Consider the following 23,384-nt stretch of genomic DNA (forward strand, 5'->3'; position numbering starts at 1 on the left):
AGCCGCTCCGCGGCATGTGGGATCTTCCCGGACCGGGGCACGAACCCGTGTCCCCTGCATCGACAGGCGGACTCTCAACCACTGCGCCGCCAGGGAAGCCCTGATTTTTTTTTTTAATGGATTCACATCTTAAAGCATGAATGAGATCAAATTACTCCGCTGTTTACAATTCTTCAATTGCTTCCCAAAGTCCATAAACTCTTTACAATGCCTTATAAGGAAGGCTCTTGCTGCTCTGCCTCCTGTATTTCTCGAATTTCACCTTGTGCCATTCTGTCTTGTTCACCACAGCAAGCTCATTCCTGCCTCTGGGCTTTTGTAGATGCTGTTCCCTTTGCCCAGTGTCCTTCTTCTCCCCACCTTCTCCCTTTGTATGGCTAGCTTCCTTGTCCTTTAGATCACAGCTTAAATGTTACCTCATGTCCTAACCCTCCTATCCAAATCAGATCCCTGCTTCCTATTCTCTATCTCACTACCAATACCTCAACAGCACTTATCAAATTCAAAATTTATAAAGATATATTTATTTACATTTTTATTGCATTTCCTCCACTGTAAACTCCACAGAAGGAAGAGATCCTATCTATCCTGTTCTGTTTTTGCTTGGTGCCTGACATATGGAAGGCATTTAATCAATATTTGTTGAATGAATGAATAAATCAATGAAAGAGCTGATGAGTAGAAAGTACGATGAAAAGATAGGTTTAAAGGGGAATTTATATCTCAGATCTCTGATACCATGGTGCCAGGGTGTGTGTAGATGGGGCAGGGACAGAGCGATATCTTTAGAGTTAGAAAAGGAAAAAGAGTTAGCATTTGATATTGTACCTCCAGTGCTACTCAGGGGAGATAGGGTCTGACCAGAGGCTGACACTATTTCAACTACACTACCAGGTCAGTATCAGATGGGATACAATACAGCGTAATAGTTAAGAATAAAAGAATTAGAGAACAACATAGTTTAGAAACAAGTGCTAGTGGTGTGGTTTGGGCTACAGTTGCAATATGAACTTACAGTAGTGAATTAGTGAGGCTCAAAATATTCAGAATAGAAGATTGGAAGAGATGACGCTTTAAATTTATCCATTCAGAAATGTTTGTTGAATACCTGTCAAGTGTGAGGCCCCAAGCCAAGTGCTGAGAATACAGAGGTAAATAGGACACTTGCCCTGGTCTCTACTTTCTTACAGTCTAAATAAGGAGACAGACATGAAATCAAAACGATTACCTTGGGCTTCCCTGGTGGCGCAGTGGTTAAGAATCCGCCTGCCAATGGAGTGCATACGGGTTTGAGCCCTGGTCCGGGAAGATCCCACATCCCGCGGAGCAACTAAGTCCATGCGCCACAACTACTGAGCCTGCACTCTAGAGCCCGTGAGCCACAACTATTAAAGCCCGCGTGCCTAGAGCCCGCGCTCCGCAACAAGAGAAGCCACCACAATGAGAAGCCCACGCACTGCAATGAAGAGTAGCCCCCGCTCGCCGCAACTAGAGAAAGCCCACGCACAGCAACAAAGACCCAATGCAGCCAAACATAACTAAATAAAATAAACTTATATAAAAAAAGGTTACCTTAGAATTGTCACGATATGTATAGAATTTTATTCCACTGAAGAAAGATAAACATAAACACAAGTATATAACAATGATGAGAAGTGCTATGAAGAAAAAAAAGCAGGGTAAGAGGGATAGAAAGTGAGCACGGAGGGTATGTTGTTGTATAGGGTGCTCAGATAAGGTATCATTTGACTAAAGAAGGGGTGAGAGATTGAGCTAGATGGGTGTCTTGAGGAAGAGCATCCCGGGTTATGGAAATAAGTATTAAGGCCGACTTGTGCTTGGGTAGCTAGAGAGATAGCACGTGCTGAGTGAGAGGGAGTGTAGAAGATGAAGAGGAGAGAGAAATAGCAATGTCAAGTCATCTGAGGCCTTGTAGGCTATGAGTAGGACTTTGGATTTTACTCAGAATGAGATGAGAAAAGCCATGCAGAGAAACTTTAACTTGATGGAGCAGGCAAAGGGAGCAATTACAGGTTTAGGGGTATAGGAAAATAAAAATGGAGTCAGTACTTAGGAGCTCAATTCAGCAGGAAGGATGGATGGGAGAGATTGAAACCAGTAAGACCATCCCAATAGCTCAGGTGCAAGATGATGATAACTAACCAGAGTGGGCAGTGAGCACTACAAAAAGATGAAAAGTTTTCAAAGAAAGCAATGGGATTTACTGGCTTGGTGTGGGATGACTGTACTTGTAATGTACCTTCAGAGCTACTGACTTCAGATACAGGCAGATGTCCTGTGAGAGGCAAATGAGGCCAGAGGAACTGTTCCTAAAGTGGAGCCACAAGAGAGTTTCAGAACAAACCTGCTGTTTGTAATTGAAACTAGTTCTTTGTTTGTTTGAAATAGAAATAGAAAAAAAAAAAACCCAAAAAACTAGAAGACCTAAAATAATTTCCCTTATCCTGAAAAGTAAACAGGATTGATCCTGCTTATCAGCTGACAATTCAATAGTCATGAGCAGGCAGGCAAAGTGGACTTAGGCTGGTGTGAGCCTAAGTCCACTTCTGCGAATCAGCAAATTTTATTAGGAACCCTCTTTTGGGTCTAAATAAGTAATCAAATTTAATGAAATATTCTTTGTACAGTGTTGTCTCCTTACTCAAACACTTTTGTGTCACTTATTTTGTTGTATATAATTTTCTTAAATAGGGTTGAAGCCTCTGAAAATAATGTGCAGAAAATGTGATACATTGATAAAAATATGAAGGGGCATATGCAGTAGAAGGGTCCTGTTGTTCTGAAAATCAAGGATAAGAAAGTAGAATATATTACTGACATTAGCTTAGAAAAGTGTATGGTAGTGTATGGTAGATATAAATAATTGACCAAAGAAATATCGATACTCTTAACAACTGGTAAAAGCACTAATAATTTTTCCATAAAATTTATGTGGCCAACTTAAAGAAGCCAGAGAAGGATTTGGTAATGTGTGGATAATATTTAATAGGAAAAGCACTTAACTGTTTAAATATGTTGTCTCACCTCAGTTATTTACACTTACCTTCCAACTATTCCTCAGGGTGTGCAGATGACAAATAATGCATTTTTCCTCAATATTTTAAAGCTGACTACATTGAAAATGTAAAAAACACTTGAAAGACTTAACCATTAATTTTGTTTCTTGTTTTTGTTTTTTGGAGTGGGGGTGATAATAGTAACAGGGATACTTAGGGGTGGAACACATTTTAGAAGAAGCACTGTTTACTTATTAGCAAATTATTTATGTTTATTTAACCTGATGTAACCAGAGGTTATTTACTTTTTAAAATGGCTAATTCTTCTTCATCAGTATTTTTTTTTCTCAATACAGATATTGCTTAAACAGAACAAAGTCCAGAGAAACCTTGATTTAACCAAATCAAATTCCTGTGCCAAGGTCAACAAACCAAGATCATTTAGAAGTTGAATTGAAAAAAAAAAGAATTCAACTGAAGCAAGTTTGGGACCAGGCCTAAGGATTTGCTCTTTTGAAGAGCGACGCTGACTTTCTGTCTGACCTCAGGGAGGTTCAGTTTCTGAGGTCTATTTTCTCTTTAAACCATTAAGAGGCTTGTGTTTGTGTATCTCTTCAAGTGTTTTTGGGATACGTGATTTGGGATTTGGTTATAGGGGCTCTAGGCTGAAAACACTTTGACCAAAAGTATCATCTTCATCCTAAAGAAGTCCTGTATATTGTACAAAGGAGTTTAATTTTTCAATTTCATACACAGCAAACACATTTTTACACATCTGAGGCAAATGATAAAAAAAGGATAAAAGTTAACATTTAGTTTTTTGAATTCTTACTGTTTTGTTTTTCAGGCATCACACAGCAGTTTAGTTCTTACTCTTTTTGTATGTAATATAACATTTTATAATAGGCATTTGATATTAAATGAATTAAGTAAGATGTATTTCACCCTTCGCCGGTTTTGAAACCGTTGGCATGACATTTTAATGAACAGTACAAATCTGCAGTCTAAAGAAGAGCTTTATCATCAGCTCAGAACAGGAAATCCTAAGTATAATGAAGGTGGCTAAGATGACTACTGAGATCATTAATTATGTTGTCTAATCACTCCAGTTTCTACCTCCCTTTGGCCTCAAAAGTAAAAAAAAAAATCTTCTACTTGCAAGAAAAAAAAATTCTCCTTGACTAGAAAGGAAGTTTGAATGTTGTACCTTACTGCAAACTCTTAGAAGAGGAAATAAAACTGCCATTTAAATATGTTGTTAATGAACTTTGGTGTGACTATGCTATATGAATCGGCGAGTTTCAAAATTAAAATTACTTCTGAATCCTCTGGTCAAAAAGCAAAGGCCTCCTCTTCGATTTGATTACTCTGAACACATGTACATAATTAACCACTCCTTTTTAAAAAATCCCTTACAATTTACACCTGGAATATGATGATGATGAAATGTGAAATGAAATACTGCAACGAACATTAATCGGCTCAGCTACTCGGCATAGTCTCAGCAGAGGACGATGACGTCTGTCCTCTCAGGTAATCTTCACAAAAACTCGAGGAGAGGAACTGTCATTCCCACCCCACGAAAGCTTCCTCTGAAACCCTGACTGCCCTCAGATCCCGGCCGTGCCGGCTAGATGACGTTCATCACGGCGGGGATTTCCGTATCGGTGACACACGCCACTTCCGGCTGACGGTGAGAGTGACGTGGCAGGAGAGGCCGAGCTCCGTCCTTTGGGCCGGGACACCCGGAGCTGTCAGGTGGCTTCAGGGCAGCCCTGCGGGCAAAGAGGCGCTCACCTATACCGGCGGCAGCAGCAAGGCCGGAGCCGGAAGTGCCACGTGTCCCGATTGCGCCTGCGCGGCCGGGGGCTGACAGGCAGTTCCGGCCGGGGCCTCCCTCCGTCTCTCTCCGCTTGGCTGCTGCCTATCAGCCCGGCGTTCTCGGCCCCACCGGCCCGACTTCCAAGCCTCAGCCCCCGGACCAGGCAGTCACCGCCGGCGGGCTAGGGAGAATGCGGCGCCATGCCTAGGGCTTCCTGCGCCGCCCTCTCTCTATCCCGCCTTCAGTCCTAAGTCGTTAGCCCCCTCCCTCCGCTTCCAGCAGTCGTCTTTCAACTCTCGGCTTGGCGCTGCCGCAGACGCCAACCAGCCCCTTCCAACCCCGGTAAACATCGTCGTCATGTCCCAGCCCGGGATACCGGCCTCTGGCGGCGCCTCCATCGGCCTCCAGGCCCAGAACGGGGCCGCCCGGGCCTCGGGGTCTCCCTACACCAACGGTAAGTGCCGCCCGGGGGTGGGAGGTGGGGACGGCAAAGTTTGGGCCCCGGCTCGAGCTGACCTTTGGTTGCTGCCGCCGTCTGAGGGGAGGGTGACTTCCCTGCCCGGGTCAGGAACGGCTGGAGGTGGGAGGCTGAGCCACGGACACCACGGCTCGTCTTTGTTTTTAATATTTATTTATTTATTCTTTCGTTCAGCACACAGTCGCTGAGCGCTTGCTGTATGTAACATCCTGGGTATACATGGGTGAAGAATACAGATTCGGTCCGTACCTCAAAACTGGCATACAAGGCTCATAGTGTCTGTTTATGCCTTTCCCCTCCTCGCCCCTTCACCCATGTCTTCCAGAGAGCAGGGTTTGGGGTCTGATTCATTTCGGTCCCGTCGGGCCTGCAGTGATGTGAGGGTCGTACTCAGTGTGAATTTGAGGAGACGAATGGATGATTGTGCTTTGGCGAGACCTCCTTAGGGCCTGCTTCATCTCTCCCTGAACCTTCCCCGAATTGTACTTAGGCCCCCTCGTTCAGTTTCTCAGCTTTAGAAGGGGAGGATCTCCTGTTTGATTTCCAGAGGTCTTTACATCGCTTGGAAGGTGGTTGGACACAAGTCTCTGAACCTCTGACCAGAGTGTACATGTGGCACTATAATTTGTCATTTGGTGTGAGGGTGTCTTCTAATTTTATACACCTTCTAGGATTCTTTAAATTGTCGTGTGTTGTGATTTGCTAAGTTTATTATAATCGTTATAATAAAGACAGATTTTCTGCCAACAGTTTGCGAAGTTACCAATTTACTTATAAATCTTTGGTTCTTGGAAAAACTGGTAGAATAATACTACAATGCTTAAGTTGCCCATTGGAATCTAAGATTGCTGTGAAGTTCGAGAAAATAATGACTAAAATAGCTAATTTACATTGTTTTTAGAGACTACTGTTTTCTTTACAAAGAAGGCTCTAAAACACTTTAAAAAATGTCTATCAGTAGGCAGGTATGTAGGCAGAAGCAAGAATAAGTGGGGGTAAGCACTGAAATGGTGTTAAGTTGAATCAGTTGTTCTTTTTCAAATTTACGGTAACATTATGTAAACTACATTTTATTCTAGGTTCTTTAGTTACATTTTCACCGAGGATGAAATTATTTTAAGACATTTCACTTTAAGGTCGAAACTCTTAAGCAAGATGTCATATGACTGTGGCTTTTTCTTATAATCTACAAATTGCAGTTTTACATGAGCTTTAAATGGCAAATCCTGTAAATATGCTTGTAAACTTATATGTAAGTATATTTTTGAAAATTTTGAAATGTTAAAGCAATTTAGGCAATGTATGTACTGTATTGGAGATGTTGTCACTATGTTGATTTGATCCAGTCCAACAGACATTTGTTGCACACTTAAGTTCTGTCCTTAGGAATGTAAAAGAGAGTAAGAAAAGAGTCCCTGTACACAGGTTGCTCAGAGGCAATTCTGGAGTCAGATAGGGAAGGAAATCATAAGATTGCAAATATGTACCCCTGACTTTTTTTAAAAAAAGATTTATTATTTATTTATTTAATTTATTTTTGGCTGTGTTGGATCTTTGTTGAGGCACGCGGGATCTTTCTTTGCTGTGTGCGGACTCTTCGTTGCGGTGCTCGGGCTTCTTTCTAGTTGTGGCATGCAGTTTCTCTTCTCTAGTTGTGGCACGCAGGCTCCACGGCGTGTGGGCTCTGTAGTTGTGGCATGTGGGTTCCAAAGCGCGTGGGCTCTGTAGTTTGTGGCACACGGGCTCTAGTTGAGGCGCGTGAGCACAGTAGTTGTGGCATGCAAGCTTAGTTGCCCCGCGACATGTGGGATCTTAGTTCCCTGAGCAGGGATCGAACCTGAGTCCCCTGCATTGTAAGGTAGATTCTTTACCACTGGACAACCAGGGAAGTCCCTAGCCCCCACTTTTTAAAAAATAAGTTTCAAGTGTATAACATTATAATTTGACATCTGTATACACTACAAAGTGATCACCACCACAAGTCTAGTTACCATCCATCACCATACACAGTTGACCCTTTCACCCGTTTCATCCATCTCCCCAACCCCCTTCCCCTCTGGTAACCACTAATCTGATCTCTATATTGATGAGTTTTTGTTTTATTTTGTCTGTTCACTTGCTTTGTTTTTTTAGATTCTAAATATGAGTGAAATTATATGGTATTTGTCTTTGTCTGCTTATTTCACTTAGCATAGTACCTTCAAGTTCCATCCACGTTCTTGTAAATGGCAGGATTTCATTCTTTTTATGGATGAGTAATATTCCATTGTGTGTGTGTATATTTATCACATCTTCTTTATCCATTCATCCATTGATGGACACTTAGGTTGTTTCCATATCTTGGCTGTTGTAAATAATGCTTCAGGGAACACAGGGGTACACATATCTGTCTGAATTAGTGTTTTTGTGTCTTATCCACGGCGCCACCAGGGAAGTCCCATGCCTCCCACTTCTAATTAGCTTCCTTATTGACTATTTGAGTCAACTTACCAAGGCAGTTAGAAACTATAGTTTTATTAATAGTATTTTTTGTAATATTATGTAATATTCAACTTTTCCCCTTATAGATTAAGAGTGAGAAGGATATTCTACACCCTCTCTCCCACCCAGATTACCCTGTTATAAAATAATATTAGTTTTCCCTCTAGACTGTAAGTCCTATGAGGACAAGAATATCTGTTTTTGCACATCATCCTCTCTCCAGCAGACTCACACGGTTTCTAGCACATTTAAGGAATTACCAGTTTTATCGAATGAATATCTTAGAATTGGGTATTTTGCAGTTTAGTTCACTAAACACGTATTAACTTGTTCATGATAAGATTTGAGCTCATTTTCAACTTCTTTTTTTTTCTGGTGAAATTTTCTGTAGATTTTTGTACAATAGTATCAGCTAAAACACAGTAGAATATGGGGGAGTTGGTCATCAGTTTAAATGCTAGACTTGTGCTCGTATCTCTCTTTTAGGCGTGACAGAAATGTAAATCTCTTTTAGGTTCACTATGAGGAAAACCATATTTATGATGTATTTTTAATATAGGAAGTCTTTAGTCGTGATCAAAGCATGTTGAGAATAAGATTGGCATGTAGTCTGTAACACTGTTGTGGCTGAGTTCCCTTTAATGTTTTCAGTGGGCACAGTAACTTTGGACTCTCATAAGACTCTTTGCATACCTCTAATAGAACTTACTGCATTGAGCTTCTGGTTAGTCTCTGCTGTTAGACTGGGAACTCCTGAAAGACATAAAATAGTAACAATAAGCACTAACATTTACTGTTTACTTACTGTATGCCCAGTCACTGTGCTAGGGTTGCATTGTATGCATCATTTCATTTAATCCTCACAACAGCCCTATGCTAAGAGATCTGTTAGGTTTACGGACCAGGAAACTGAGATGAGTGGTCAAGCAACTGGTTCAAGGTCACACAGCTAATACGTTGTGGAACCTAGATTTAAACTAGGCAGTCTTATTTAACCACTGTTATTCAGCTTACCTGGTAGTTATGCCTGAATCAAGGATCAGAACCTTCTCTTTGTTTTCTTTATGTAGGTGGGTACATATAATTAAATATTTGCTGATATTATTTGAAATTGCCACCTAGCTTAGTTTCCTTTGGATTGTAATTAATATATGACCTGACCTTCACTTTTGTTAGTATTGAGTCCATTTCTTTGCTGTTTCTGTATCACATTTCATAAATGTCTTGTAGACCCTGAAATTGCTCATACCCCCACTTTGATTCTTAGCATTTGCTCTTCCTCTTTGATTGCTTTCTTAAAGCCCGTATGTCTAGTGACTGACCCACAAGCTGTTTTCATGCAGTAGCATCCATTTGTTGCACTTATAGTTTCAACTGGTTGACTCTTTAAGTGATCAGAATGTATTTTGATGTGCAGCATCTTTTTGCCCTTACCTTACTATTAAATTTATGTGAAAGGGTAGTTCATTCATTGTGTTCTTGTGACTGTTCAGTAGGCTTTCTTGAAGAAACTTGTAAAGTTAACCTTTATTTTGTATTCATTGAGATAGTGTATCAGAAGTATCTTTTAATTTTTACATTCTAGATTTCATGAATAATAATATGTCAATCATTTTTATATGTCACTGGTTTCTAAAGTTCACAAAGTTCATTTTGAAGTATGTGAGAATCACCAGTACATGAAAATTTTACTAATGTAGATTCTGGGATTCCACTGAGTCCTATAGAATAGGAATTTATAAAGGTAGAACCTAGTATCTCTTTGTTTTTGAAGCTGCTGTTTGGGTGATAGAGAAGCAATCACCTGTATCTATTTTAATCTCTCAATTTGTTTCTTTTCTACTGTTTCTAATTTGGCTTCTACTTCTATACATCCACCAAAACTGCCCTTAATAAGGCCACAAATGACTTCTTGGTTATTAAGTACGAAAAATATTTTTCATTCCTATCTTTTCATTGCTCTCTTTTTCCTAAAATGTTGGTGTTCCTCAGAGCTTTCTGACCTGGTTCCCTTCTTTTTTTTCCTTAAAAAAAACAAAGAAAAACAATAAACTCAGTAAACATTTATTATTTCACATAGTTTCTGTGGCTTGCTCTTTTCTTACTCTGTACATACTCCCTGCATGATATTATTAATTGTCATGATAGCAAATATTGTACATATGCCAGTGAGTTCCAAAGTTATATTATAAGCTGAAACCCATCTAGATAGATGTCTTTCTAGTGGACATTTCCACTTGAATCTCTTGGTGACACCCAAAGTATGTTGAAAATAATTCTTCATTCCCTCTTCCCTTTGCTATTCCCTGCCTCCCCCAGTTCTTTTCTCCTCCTTCTGTCCCAGTGAATGGCACTGCCATCTACTGACTTGCACAGGTCAGAACCCTGGGAATCATCCTTGGTTCCTTCCCCACTTCAATTCCACATCAATTCGTATATTCAGTCCCCATATTCAATTCCACATCAAATTCCATTGGTTCCATTTCCTCTATCAGTTTTTCTTTCTTTCTTTCTTTTTTTTTTGGCCACACTGCATGGCTTGTGGGATCTTAGTTATATATACTATATACCATCTTAATAGGGGAAGAGGAGAGAGAGAAGGGTACTTATGGGAAAACAATTTTTAGGAAAGATAAATTGGTCCTTAGTAGAATAGATGGGAGACTTCATCATTTTGTGACAGTGTATGTTTAGGTGTGGTGTGGAGACTTCTCATCTCAGGTAATGAGGCAGTCTTCTTTGGTTGCTCCTGGGGAGGAGATTTATGACAACTTAATTCTTTTGAGTTCTTTTGGGAAGCTCTGCTTTTGGGCAGGTAAGTGATTCCTGAAACTCATGCCCTGTACTCAAAATAATTTTTATGCCATGGTGGTATATTCTGGACCCCTTTAATGTCAATGATGTATTATTTTGATGGGCTACATAATTTATTAATGACTTCAAAATAATATAATTAAAATCCATTTAGTGAAAATTTCATTACATATTTACTACTACATTTCTAATGAACTATTGCAAGTTGATACATATAAAAATAAAAATTTCACATTATAAGTCACTCAAAATGGATCTCTGATAATGACTACTACAAAGCAGGTTCCTTTGTATTTGTCTTTCTACTGTGTGGTCTTATGACTGCATATTCTTTTCATTTTCTTCATTGATACACTGTAAGACTTTTGCTTATTTTGTGCATTTTGATGATATTTGGCTTTCACTTGGCTGCACTTGGCTCGAAGGCCTCTAGCATATTGGCCTGTGATAAAACAATAAATAAAAATACGAGAGTGGGCCATGAAATCTTGTGGCAATACTAGGCTGTGAGATGTTGGTTTTTATCCAGATGACCCAAAATATGCTTATAAGTTAACTTTTTACAAATGTTTTCATTGATTCAAACACCTCTGTATTCCCACTGCTGCTGTTTAGTCAATTATTTCTTACCTGGAGTACTGCTGTAGACTCCAATCTCTTCCAATCTCTGATCTCTCCTCCAATTCCCAAGAGGTTCTTTTATGTCCTAACCTCCTGCCTCACTTCAGACATTTGACTCATTCACTTGACTCTTTGGTGCCATACTGATTTTTCAGACTGCCCTTTCATGACCACAGGTGATTGCACATGTTGTTCCTTTTTCTTGCACATGTTGTTCCTTTTTCTGGGAACACCCTTGACAATCCTTTTCCTGGGGCTAACTCCTATTATCTCTTAAGATTTCACTGTTTTGTCCCTGCCTGGTTATATGTCTTCCTGTTTGGACTATAGCTACTTGAGGGCAGGGATGGAGTGGACCTTACTCACCTTGTGTCCTCAGTAGATATTTAGTAAAATCTGTCTTTTCAATTAGTCAATGAATGGAGTGTTCCTAACCATTTATAATAAAGTGAATGATTAGCTTAAATATAGTGTTGACAATAAAATTAATTAATAGTCTAAGATCTAAGAAAGAAATGAAAATTTTATTCCAACCAACCTGAGGATTATAACCCGGAAGACAGTCTTTTAGAGAACTCTGAGGAATATTCCACCTGTTAGAGGTCAAAGTACAGTTATATACCTTTTTGAGACAAAGGAGTATACATCAAATCACGTATTGACAGTTTACGTAATACAGATCTGCATGTACAAAGCTAGTAGTAGAGTGTTCTTGGCAGAGTAAAAAGTGAAGAACCCTACAGTAGAAGCATTTTTAAGCTTGTTGAAGGAACGTTAAGAAGGTGGATGTGGCTGGAGCTGAGTAGAGAGGAAGAGTAGGAAGTTCTTTGAATAGCTTGCTAGTAACGGCCTTTGGCCATTAAAACAGAGTAATTGATGTCAGTTCACATAGTGACCTTACCGTAAGCAGTTACTAAACTCAAAGAATTGGTGTTCCATTATACGGACAGGGCTTTCAGTGTCTAGTGGAAATTATTCATTAAGCCATTTTGGATTGTATGATAAACTGTTATAAGGTAGAATTGTAAAGGTATGTGTTTATTTGGAACTGCAAATCTGCTCCAAGTCGGCTTAAATACAGCCTGCATAGACATCTTTCCAAAGTTAGAGATATCAGATAAAAAGACCCCTTGGCCTATACAGATGAACAGATATTATTCACTAATAGCAAAGTCAAATTAGGAGGGAAACAGCCTAATAAGAGAAGAACCATGCATAATTAATACAACAAAGTTAGAACTAATGAATCTGTGGTTCAAGACATTGGCTTATTGTCTGAGTTGACATAGTCTATGTTAAACCTAATCTTAAAGAAAAATTGAACTTTATATTAAAATTTGCTTAAAGAACAAGTAAAAAACAAATAGAATCAGAATACTACAGGATACTTACTTCCAGATCAGAAAGAACATATGTATTATCCTGGCACTGTTTCATTAAAATAAAATGAATGTTCAATATTTTAAAAAAAGGAAGTCGGAAATGAGACCAGAAAGGAGGCCGGGGACATAGAGGATATTATAAGCTAAGGTAAAGACTTTGAAAGTTTTGAGTAGGAAGTTGATATGATCCATGTTTTAAAAGGTAGTAGAATGTGTAGGAAATAAATCATAGAGGGATAAAGGAGGATGCAAATGTATCAGTTGGTCACGGGCTTTCAGACTTTGACTATCATCTACAATAAGAAATATTTTAGTGACCCAGTATATATATTCATATATGTATGTATTTGTAATGAAACCTCACAATACTTGCCTTATTACATATAATGTCCTGTGATATTTTTCATTCTTAACTATGTTCTTTTTCATTACTAAAAAGATAGTTTGTAACTCATTGATATTTTCCACTCTTTTTTTAAAATTAATTTTATTTTTTGGCTGCATTGGGTCTTCGTTGCTGCACGCAGGGTTTCTCTAGTTGCGGTTAGCAGGGGCTACTTTTCATTGCAGTGTGCTTGCTTCTCAATGCAGTGGCTTCTCTTGTTACGGAGCATGGGCTCTAGGCACGTGGGCTTCAGTAGTTGCAGCCCGTGGGCTCAGTATTTGTGGCTCACGGGCTCTAGAGCACAGGCTCAGTAGTTGTGGCGCACGGGCTTAGTTGCTCTGCGGCATGTGGGATCTTCCTGGACCAGGGCTTGAACCCGTGTCCCCTGCACTGGCAGGTGGATTCTTAACCACTGTGCCACCAGGGAAGTCTGATATTTTCCATTCTTAACTATCTTTTTTTTTTTTTAAACTAACTTCATTCACTTTATTTTCCTCAGAGAAAACTATGTGGTGGCTACAGCTTGAGCCTGTGTCCTCTGCCTGGAAACTCTGGTGTGGGTCTTTACAAGATGGTCAGTGAATTCCTGATACAGAGACTTGGTGAACACCGTCTCTTTCCAGAGATCAGAAGTGAAATAACTGTAGGTGTTGGAAATAGCCTCAAAAGTGGCCTTGGTGAAGTTGCCCAGGGTGGCGGTGCAGCCCCTGGCAGAGGTGTAGCAGTCATCAGTTCCAGCCATCATCAGTAGCTTCTTGGGCACAGGGCTGAGAGGATGCCACTGCCCCTGGGGGCAGGGATGAAGTGCACCAGCACAGAGCCACAGCGGCCAGTCACCTTGCAAGGGATAGTATGGGGCTTGCCGATCTTGTTCCCCCAGTAGCCTCGCTGCACGGGAACGATGGAGAGCTTGGCCAGAATGATGGTCCCACGGATGGCATTACTAAAAAGATAGTTTGTAACTCATTGATTTCATAACTCATTAATTAATTGTATCCACTGTTTGAAAGTGTTAATCTACTATGACAAAGCATCCTTGTACAATGAGAACATTTGTAGAGACTCATATGTAAGGTGACTTCTTTTTTGAGAAATAATTTTTGAGGAAAATGTCACCTTATAATTGGACATTTATGGTGCTTTGAATAATAGATACCCATTTAACTACTTAGAAGTGAAAATAAATGTTCTATCCATAGTATCTACAAAATACAAAATCCCTAGCAACAAGTTAACTAAATTTAATTAATTAATTAATTTTTAAGTTTTTAAAAAAACTTTATTTATTTTATTTTATTTATTTTTGGCTGTGCTGGGTCTTCGTTGCTGTGCACAGGCTTTCTCTAGTTGTGGCAAGTGGGGGCTACTCTCCATTGCAGTGCGCTGGCTTCTCATTGCAATGGTTTCTCTTGTTGCGGAGCACGGGCTCTAGGCACACGGGCTTCAGTAGTTGTGGCTCGTGGGCTCTAGATTGCAGGCTCAGTAGTTGTGGCACATGGGTTTAGTTGCTCTGTGGCATGTGGGATCTTTCTGGACCAGGGCTGGAACCCGTGTCCCCTGCATTGGCAGGAGGATTCTTAACCACTGCGCCACCAGGGAAGCCCCTAAATTTAATTTAAATAAGGTATAAGACATCTTTATGAAAAAAGCATGAAATATAATTGGAAGATATAAAACAAGTTTTGAATAAATGGAGAGATATATACCATGTTTATGATAGAAAGGAAGTTGTTTTTGTTTTTGTTTCTTTCCAGCTGTGCTGCATGGCTTGTGGGATCTTAGTTCCCTGACCAGGGATTGAACCCTGGCCCTCGGCAGTGAAAGTGCAGAGTCCTAACCACTGGACTGCCAGGGAATTCCTGAAAGATTTTCTATCATAAAATGTCAAACAATCCAAAATGAATATATAAATCAAATGTAATTCCTATTGACATTTTACTTTTTTTGTGTGGGAGACTGCATAAAGTAGTCATATTTTTGTGTATGTCTGAAAATTTTCATAATAAAAAGGTTTGTAAGAAAGATATCATACTTACCTCTCTATAACTTCCCTTTTTTCTCTTAGTATTCTTTTTGTAATTTATTTCAGTTGGTAGATGTACATCTGGTTTGTTCATTTTATTGATAATTAGCCCATTGTGTGACTAATCTACAATTTATTCAATCTCCTGCTGATGGATATTTAATTTGTTTCCAGTTTTTCATTATTATAAACATTGCTGCAACTAACACACATGGATCTATTTCTTTTGTCCTGGAAGGATACCTGTTTGTTTTTTTTTTTGCAGAGCAATGCATATAGACTCTCTCTCCCCAGCTACATATTACTTATGTGTGTATGCTTTTGTAGGCCTCCCAATCTTACCTCTCTCTATATATGCATATGCTTATGTATGTTTGTATAAGTTTTGTGTAATTTATGAAACAATTCAAATTAGGCTGATGATATTTGTACATTGGTTGCATGGATTGAGGGGTTATGATTGGAAGATATGTATTTTCTTTTTATACCTTTTGAATGTAAAAAGTCCAAAGAAATTAGGTTTATATGCATGTCATCTTTGAAAAAATATTCATCTTATTTCTTTTCATTGTTTAGTTTTATGGGCAAAAATGACAGCATATTCCTGAGAAGTGGTGATTCTAGAGATTAATTTTTTAATAACAGCTTTGAAATGTACAGGTCAATGATTTTTAGTGTATTCACTGAAAATTGGAACCATCACTACAATCAGTTTTAAAATATCCTTATCACCCCCCAAAAAGAAACCCCATACCCATTAGCAGTTACTACCCATTCCCTCCTTCTAGCTGTTGTAACCACAAATCTACCTCTGTGTTTGTGGGTTTTCCTGTTCTGGACTTTTTATATAAATGATTTATACAGTGTATGATCTTTTGTGACTAATGCCTTTCAGTTAGTATAAAGTTGGGACTTCCCTGGTGGTCCAGTGGTTAAGAATCCGTCTTGCAATGCAGGGGACGCCAGTTAGATCCCTGGTTGGGAAACTAAGATCCCACATGCCGTGAGGCAGCTAAGCCTGAGAGCCACAACTACTGAGCCCACACACCACAGCTAGAGAGCCCGTGTGCTGCAACTACAGAGCCCACATGCTCTGGAGCCCGTGTGCCACAACTAGAGAGAAGCCCGTGCACTGCAATGAAGAGCCCACGTGCCGCAATGAAGGGTCCTGCAAGCCACAACTAAGACCTGATGCAATAAATAAATAAACAAATAAATATAAAATGTTAAAAAACCCACAAAACACTAATAATCTCAACAGTCTTCAAAAAAAATAAAGTTTTCAAGGTTCACCTGTATTATAGCATGTCATCAGTACTTCATTCCTTTTTATGACCAAATAATATTCCATTGTATAGTTATGCCTCTTTTGTTTATCTGTTCATTAGTTGATGGACATTTGGGTTGTTTCTCCTTTTTGGATATTACACATAATGATGTTATGAACATTTGTGTACAAGGTTTTATGCAGACTAGGAGTGGAATTGCTGGATTCTATAACTATGTTTAACATTGAAGAACTGCCAAACTATTTTCCAACGTAGTTGCACTGTTTTACATTTCCACTAGCAGTGTATGAGCATTCCAATTTCTCCACATCCTTGTCAACATTTGTTACTTTCCAGCTTTTTCTTTTTAACCATCCTAGTTGCTGTGAGCGGTATCTCACTGTGGTTTTTTTTTCTTTTTTTTTTTTTCTTGGCTACATGGGGTCTTTGTTGCTGTGTGCGGGCTTTCTCTAGTTGTGAGTGGGAGCTACTCTTCGTTGTGGTGTGCAGGCTTCGCTTTGCAATGGCTTCTCTTGTTGTGGAGCACGGGCTCTAGGTGTGCGGGCTTCAGTAGTTACAGCACGTGGGCTTCAGTAGTTGTGGCTCATGGTCTCTAGAGCACAGGCTCAGTAGTTGTGGTGCACAGGCTTAGTTGCTCTGTGGCATGTTGAATCTTCCTGGACCAGGGATCGAACCCATGTCCCCTGCATTGGCAGGCGGATTCTTAACCACTGCGCCACCAGGGAAGTCCCTCGTTGTGGTTTTGATTAGCAGTTCTCTAATGACTAATGTTGAACATTTTTCATGTGCTTACTGGCCATTTGTTTACCTCTTTGGAAATGTATTTGAATGCTATTTAAAGCCTTTGCTGATTTTTTTTAAACATCTTTATTGGTGTATAATTGCTACACAATGGTATGTTAGTTTCTGCTTTATAACAGAGTGAATCAGCCATACATATACATATATCCCCATATCTCCTCCCTCTTGTGTCTCCCTGCCACCCTTCCTATCCCACCCCTCTAGGTGGTCACAAAGCACCGAGCTGATCTCCCTGTGTTATGTGACTGCTTCCCATTAGCTATCGATTTTACATTTGGTAGTGTATATATGTCCACGCCACTCTCTCACTTGGTCCCAGCTTACCCTTCCCCCTCCCGTGTCCTCAAGTCCATTCTCTACGTCTGTGTCTTTATTCCTCTTCTGCCCTAGGTTCATCAGAACAATTTTTTTCTTTTTTTAGATTCCATATATATGTGTTAGCGTACGGTATTTGTTTTTCTCTTTCTGGCTTACTTCACTCTGTATGACAGACTGTAGGTCCATCCACCTCACTACAAATAACTCAATTTCATTTCTTTTTATGGCTGAGTAATATTCCATTGTATATATGTGCCACATCTTCTTTATCCATTCATCTGTTCTTTGGTCATTTTTAATTAGGTTATTTGTCTTTTCATTGTTGAGTTGTTAAGAGCACCATATGTTTTACTGTATTTTTTAAAGTGTATTGCTTTATTTGTTTCTAAAACTAATTTTTCCTCCTCTTATTGGAAGGTCCTGTCCAAAATGTACTGATGTCTTCACAAGTATCAGTGAGCCAAGGATATAATTCTCAGCTTCCAGGATCCTACCCTCATCTAATACCAGCAAAGACTTTGAATCCAGTCTCTGGACAGTCTAACTCTGGTGGTTCCCAGACTGTTTCTCTGCTAAGTAATTATCAGGGACCTGGACAGACTGTTTATAGACCATTTGTGGCTTCTAATCCAGTGACACCTTCACTCCGTAGTGGTCCTGTTCCCCAAATGCCACTACCTGCTTCTCAGAACCCAGCTGCTACACCAATGCCTTCTGGTAGCTTTCTTCCTGGAGCCAACATACCACCACCTTTGAATTGGCAATATAACTATTCGTCACAGACAAACCATTGTCCTCGTGCGTCATCCCAACCAACCATGTCTGGGAATACAAATTTGACAAGTCCTCAATATGTTTCTTCTGGAGATACTTCACTTCAAAACAACTTCATAAAATCAGGTAGAGTTCTTATAGGACTGCTTAAAATGTAGAGATGGGAAAATTTTGCTTGTTTAAATGTTTTTAAATTACTGTTTCAACCTTAAAATCATATGGAAGGCTATTGTTTTTTTGATCATTGTTAATCTTTATTTTTATTTTATTTATTTATTTATTTTTTGCGGTACACGGGCCCCTCACTGCTGTGGCCTCTCCCATTGCGGAGCACAGGCTCCGGACGCGCAGGCCCAGCGGGCATGGCTCACAGGCCCAGCTGCTCCGCGCCATGCGGGATCCTCCCGGACCGGGGCACGAACCCGTGTCCCCTGCATCGGCAGGCGGACTGTCAACCAGTGCGCCACCAGGGAAGCCCCATTGTTAATCTTTAAATAGATTACTTCTGTAATCTTTGGGTCAACTTAAAATCATGATTGTTTCTGCTTTGCTTCTTTCCTTTGAAGGTATCCTCTGAATTTCTTTGAGTCACCCATGATATTTCAGGGTTTCAGGTATGCATGCAGAATCACTTACTTAAGTACTGGCCATTACTTTTATTAATGGGTTTCCATCTTGTATTCTAGGGAAGCTTAATCCCTGTGGTCTCTCTTTGAACTTGATCTAAGGCTTGGCTTGTCTGTTATGGCATAGACAATTTTTGGCTCCAGAAACCAGAGAATCCTGGAGGGGCAGGTGAAAACAGACAGTACTTTTGGAGTGAGGAGTATTATTGAGCACATCCATGGGTAGAAAGCAGTGCACAGAGATTTATCTCTGTTTTTTTTTAGGCGTTTTATAACTTTAGTTCCTACATTTAGGTGTTTGATCAATTTTGAGTTAATTTTTGTGTACGGTGTTAGTAGGTAGGGATTCAGCTTCATTCTTGTGCATGTGGATATACAGTTGTCCCAGGACTATTTGATGGAAAGACTATTCTTCCTCCCATTGAATGATCTTGACACCCTTGTTGAAAATCAGTTGATCATAAATGTAGGGTTTATTTCTGTACTCTGAATTCTATTCCATTGATCTATATGTCTATTTTTATACTAGTACCAAACATCTTGATTAGCGTAGCTTTGTAGTAAGGTTTGAATTTGGAAAGATTGACTCCTCCACCTTATGGGGTTTATTTTCAAGATTGTTTTGGCTGTCCTAGGTTCCTTGCATTTCCATAAGAATTTTAGGATTAGCTTGTCAATTTTTGCAATAAAAAGACAGCTGTGATTTTGATAGGGATTGTGCTGAATCTGTACATCAATTTGGGAAGAAAGCTATACACTCTTGGAATGACTTTGATCATTTTATTTTTTTAACCTCAGTGCTTGGTCATATATGGTTCAAAAGTAGGTTCATTTAACCATTTCACTATTCCCTTTTTTTATATTAAAATTTGTCTTAAACACTTGTCAACATTAATAGTGTTACTTTGAAAAGCGTTTCAGATTCTATATTGGGATCTGCAGGTTGATTCTGCTCAGCAAACATCCTCAAGGAAATGAACTAGTAAAAGTTTCCAAGTGAAATAGTAATATCAGTCATTACCTTTTTATATTCATGTATTTCTGCATCTAGATACTACATGCACTTCATCAGTTTTGTAGTTTGTTAACTGCTGAAACTATTTTTCTTAGCCTCTTGACTAGCCACTGGCCCTGGTGAATGCATTTTGGACTTGTAAAGATTAAGCCTGCTTCTAGAAACTTAGTTTCTTTGGAGATATCTTCTGATCCATAATTGTTAGACCGAAAATCCTTCTGATTACTTTTATTCTTATTCATTTGACACCATGAGTGAGCATCAGTCACTTGAAGTTAATGAACATTCACTTCTTTATTAAGGTAACATTTATTATATAGAATTTTAGGTAACATTTTAGGTAACATTTTTAGGTAACATTTATATAGGTATCATTTATTGAATGTTTGTTATTTTCCAGCACTTTACCAAACTTTAATGCGTGTTATCTTATTTAATCTTTACAGTAGTACGTTTTACAGATAAGAAATGTGAGGCTTGAATAATTTTCCCAAAGCCACAAGAAAATAGGTTGGGAAAAGGTACTATTTAAAAGTAGGTGTAGCCTCTCATTAAAAAGCACGTGATCAATAATCTGAAATATTTTTTTGGCTATAACAGAAGCCCTCAGGTAGAGCACCTTGATTACAGCACAGATGTGGTGAAAGAGACATAAGGAAGTGCCAAAACTTATGAAGGTTTCTATATAAAAGAAGGGGAAAGAAAGATACATAAACTAATAAAATGAACCTAAAAGAAATGTATGACTGCCCTTCTCTTTTCTTAATGAGAACTCTAAAAAAATTCCCCAGTTTTTACCTCTTTTTTTTATCATTGTTAGTAGGTGCCTGATTGTCTGATCTTAGAACTGTATCTAGGGATTTCCTTGGTGGTCCAGTGGTTGGGACTTCACCTTCCAAAGCAGGGGGTGCCAGTTCGATCCCTGGTCAGGGAGCTAAGATCCCACATTCCTTGTGGCCAAAAAACCAAAAAAACCCATAAAACAGAAGCAATATTGTAACAGATTCAATAAAGACTTTAAAAATGGTCCGCATCAAAAAAATCTTAAAAAACCCCCCTGTATCTAAGTTATGCAAATTTCTAATTCGCATATTAAAATTCTCTGACTTTTTTTTTCTAATGGGACGCCTTTTAGCATGTAATTAGTTTTAGGGATCTCAGAAAGCAGATTCTGAAACTCTAACTATTAGTGTTCTAAATAAGAGTTATTCAACTTGAAAAAAAAATGTCTGTTTTATGAAATGTAGCCTCTTAAAGCTGTGAAAAATCTCTATCAGCTCACTTGTATTCTGTTAAACATTAGGTTTTTACATCTTTGTGGCCAGATGTATCAAACATTCTTATTCATGCTGAGTTGCAAATGTACCTTGCCCTTTTGTTCCTTTGACTTGTCTCTATTACCATAGATATGTATGGGTGCTGCTTTGATAAGGGAGTTACAGGGCAGTAATCTTTGTCTTCACTTTTGACAACAGGGCGCTGATTAGTCTTGTTGGGAGATCATTTTTCAATTTGGCCCTGGAGCATTGAACAGAATTGAAGAAACATTGAAATTTTCATATTTGGGTATCTTTATTCCTTTGATTTTACAAAATACAGGGTTTTACAAAATACAGGTAGAATATATTATATGTAAAATTTATTACCTATTTCACTTACAAATTCAGAGGATTAAAAGTCTTGTAATGAAAAATTAAATCACATGTATTTTATCAGTAGTATTATCAGTAGTATTTTATCTACTTTACAGACTTTGTTCCTCCTCTTTAGCAAATGAGAAGGTGGAAGCAGTATTGATTTGAATGAACAGGTGGTTGTGGGTTTTGGAACTTTCCATGTCACACAGAATTTCCCCAAGAGTAACTGACAGTGTTTTTACAGTAGTCAGAACTTACTGTCCTAATAGAAAATTGGTGAAATTGAGGCAGTGAGATACTGGTAGATACAAGGACAGATACCTTGTCATTTCTTAGTTTAGTTTGATGGGTACTTTTAAACCTCTTAGATATCAGTGTTTCATAAGGTTTATACGTAAACTTTGGATCATTTCCTGATTTTGAAGCCTAGGGAGTGTTCTTAATATAGTATTTAAGCAATTATTGAAAGTAAACTACTTTTAATTATTATTAGGTAAACACTGAACAGTGTACACATTTATTATCTATTTTAACAGGTTATACCCCCAATAAAAATGAAGCAAAATGAAATAAAACTTGGAGAATTTAGGATAACCACAATAGTTTGTAGTTTTAGAAAGCTAACTCTAAACCTAATTGATGATAGTGAATGGACTATATTGATAGGTATTCATAAAGTTTTATTAATGTTAATTTCTACTGGAATATTTGATGTGGCCTGTTGAAACTGTAACCAGTTAATGAAAAATTAATCAATCAACAGGGCATTGTATCTACTCTATAAGTGATTTGATACTGACTTTATACTGCTTTAATAATTGACAGGTAAGAATTATGGTAGGAGAGACTTGGAAATGTGTAAAGTATGCATATAAATTAGAAAGTCATTCATCTGGGAGGTTAACTTATTTCTAGTAATTTTTGATTTGTAGTTGAAATATAGATTTGGAAGTTACTTAGATTCTGTAAAAGGCCGTTTTGGCTTTTTTCTTAAGTTCTTAAGTGACATGTGAAAAACCACTGTTTCCATAGGATCTGCACCCCCCTTAGTGAATCCACCTCTGCCTACCACTTTTCAACCAGGAGCTCCTCTTGGGCCCCCTCCAGCTGGAGGACCACCTCCAGTGAGGGCTCTTATGCCTCAGAAATCAACACATAGAGCTGTGCCCCAGCCCACCTTTAATTCAGCTAGCAACCAAGAAGGTAAGCAAGACAAAAACCAAGTCACGTCCTAAAGTTTTGACTCAGGGTGGAAAGATGAATATTATCTGAATTCCATGCATTCAAGTCATATTCTAACAGAAAATCTAGTTTTTTGGGTTAGGGATGCCCCTCAGGAATTTAGAGTTTAAAAAAGTTTCTCAGTATTCCACTGTCCTATTCTGGGCTGTGGAATAGCTTTTGGGATCACTGTTGACTTTTTTTGGTTGCTGTGCAGATTTTAAAAATCATGGCTTTAAAGTTACATGTCTTTTGGGAGAGGGAGGCGAGAGAGGAACTTTTGCTTTTCTGGACATGATGTTAGAACTATCCTTTTAATACATTGGCCCTTTTTTATGGAAGCGGTATTTTGCTTGCCACTCTTACTGTAAATGTAACAAATATTTATGAGCTTAAATAAAAAGTCAAATATACAAACATTTTGATGTTTTATAGTTTTAAAGCATTGCCTTCAGAGGTAACTTTAACATATAAGTTTATTAATTTAAACAAAATATTTTATAAAGTAAGAAATTTGATTTTAGCCATAATATAACCGTTGCTACAAGATTGGAAATAGGAAAACAGAAGAGGAGGGGAAAAAACCACTGCCATATCCTACTACTCAATATAATCAGTATTATCATTTTTGTATTTTCTTCTACCATTCCCTTTTTTTAGTATTGTTAGTAGGGAAAAAA

At 38.6% G+C, this 23,384-nt stretch overlaps 1 protein-coding gene across 7 annotated transcripts in view; it reads left to right on the forward strand.

Moving 5' to 3' along the window:
• The first annotated feature begins 4,717 nt into the window (after nt 1-4,717).
• SEC24A (SEC24 homolog A, COPII coat complex component) overlaps nt 4,718-23,384 on the forward strand; it is a 60,881-nt gene continuing 42,214 nt past the window's right edge. For 2 of the 7 annotated variants that reach the window (XM_007107061.4, XM_028493253.1), the window contains exons 1-3: nt 4,719-5,293; nt 17,849-18,331; nt 22,516-22,686. In XM_007107061.4, the coding sequence (XP_007107123.1) occupies nt 5,197-5,293; nt 17,849-18,331; nt 22,516-22,686 (751 nt within the window). In that variant the 5' untranslated portion in view covers nt 4,719-5,196. Of the gene's footprint in view, nt 5,294-17,848; nt 18,332-22,515; nt 22,687-23,384 lie in introns of those variants that run through there. The other 5 variants (XM_007107062.4, XR_003681053.2, XM_028493254.2 and 2 more) reach the window with 5 other exon arrangements.

Source organism: Physeter macrocephalus, chromosome 8, assembly GCF_002837175.3.
Source record: "Physeter macrocephalus isolate SW-GA chromosome 8, ASM283717v5, whole genome shotgun sequence".
In the NCBI taxonomy this organism is placed as follows: Eukaryota; Metazoa; Chordata; class Mammalia; order Artiodactyla; family Physeteridae; genus Physeter; species Physeter macrocephalus.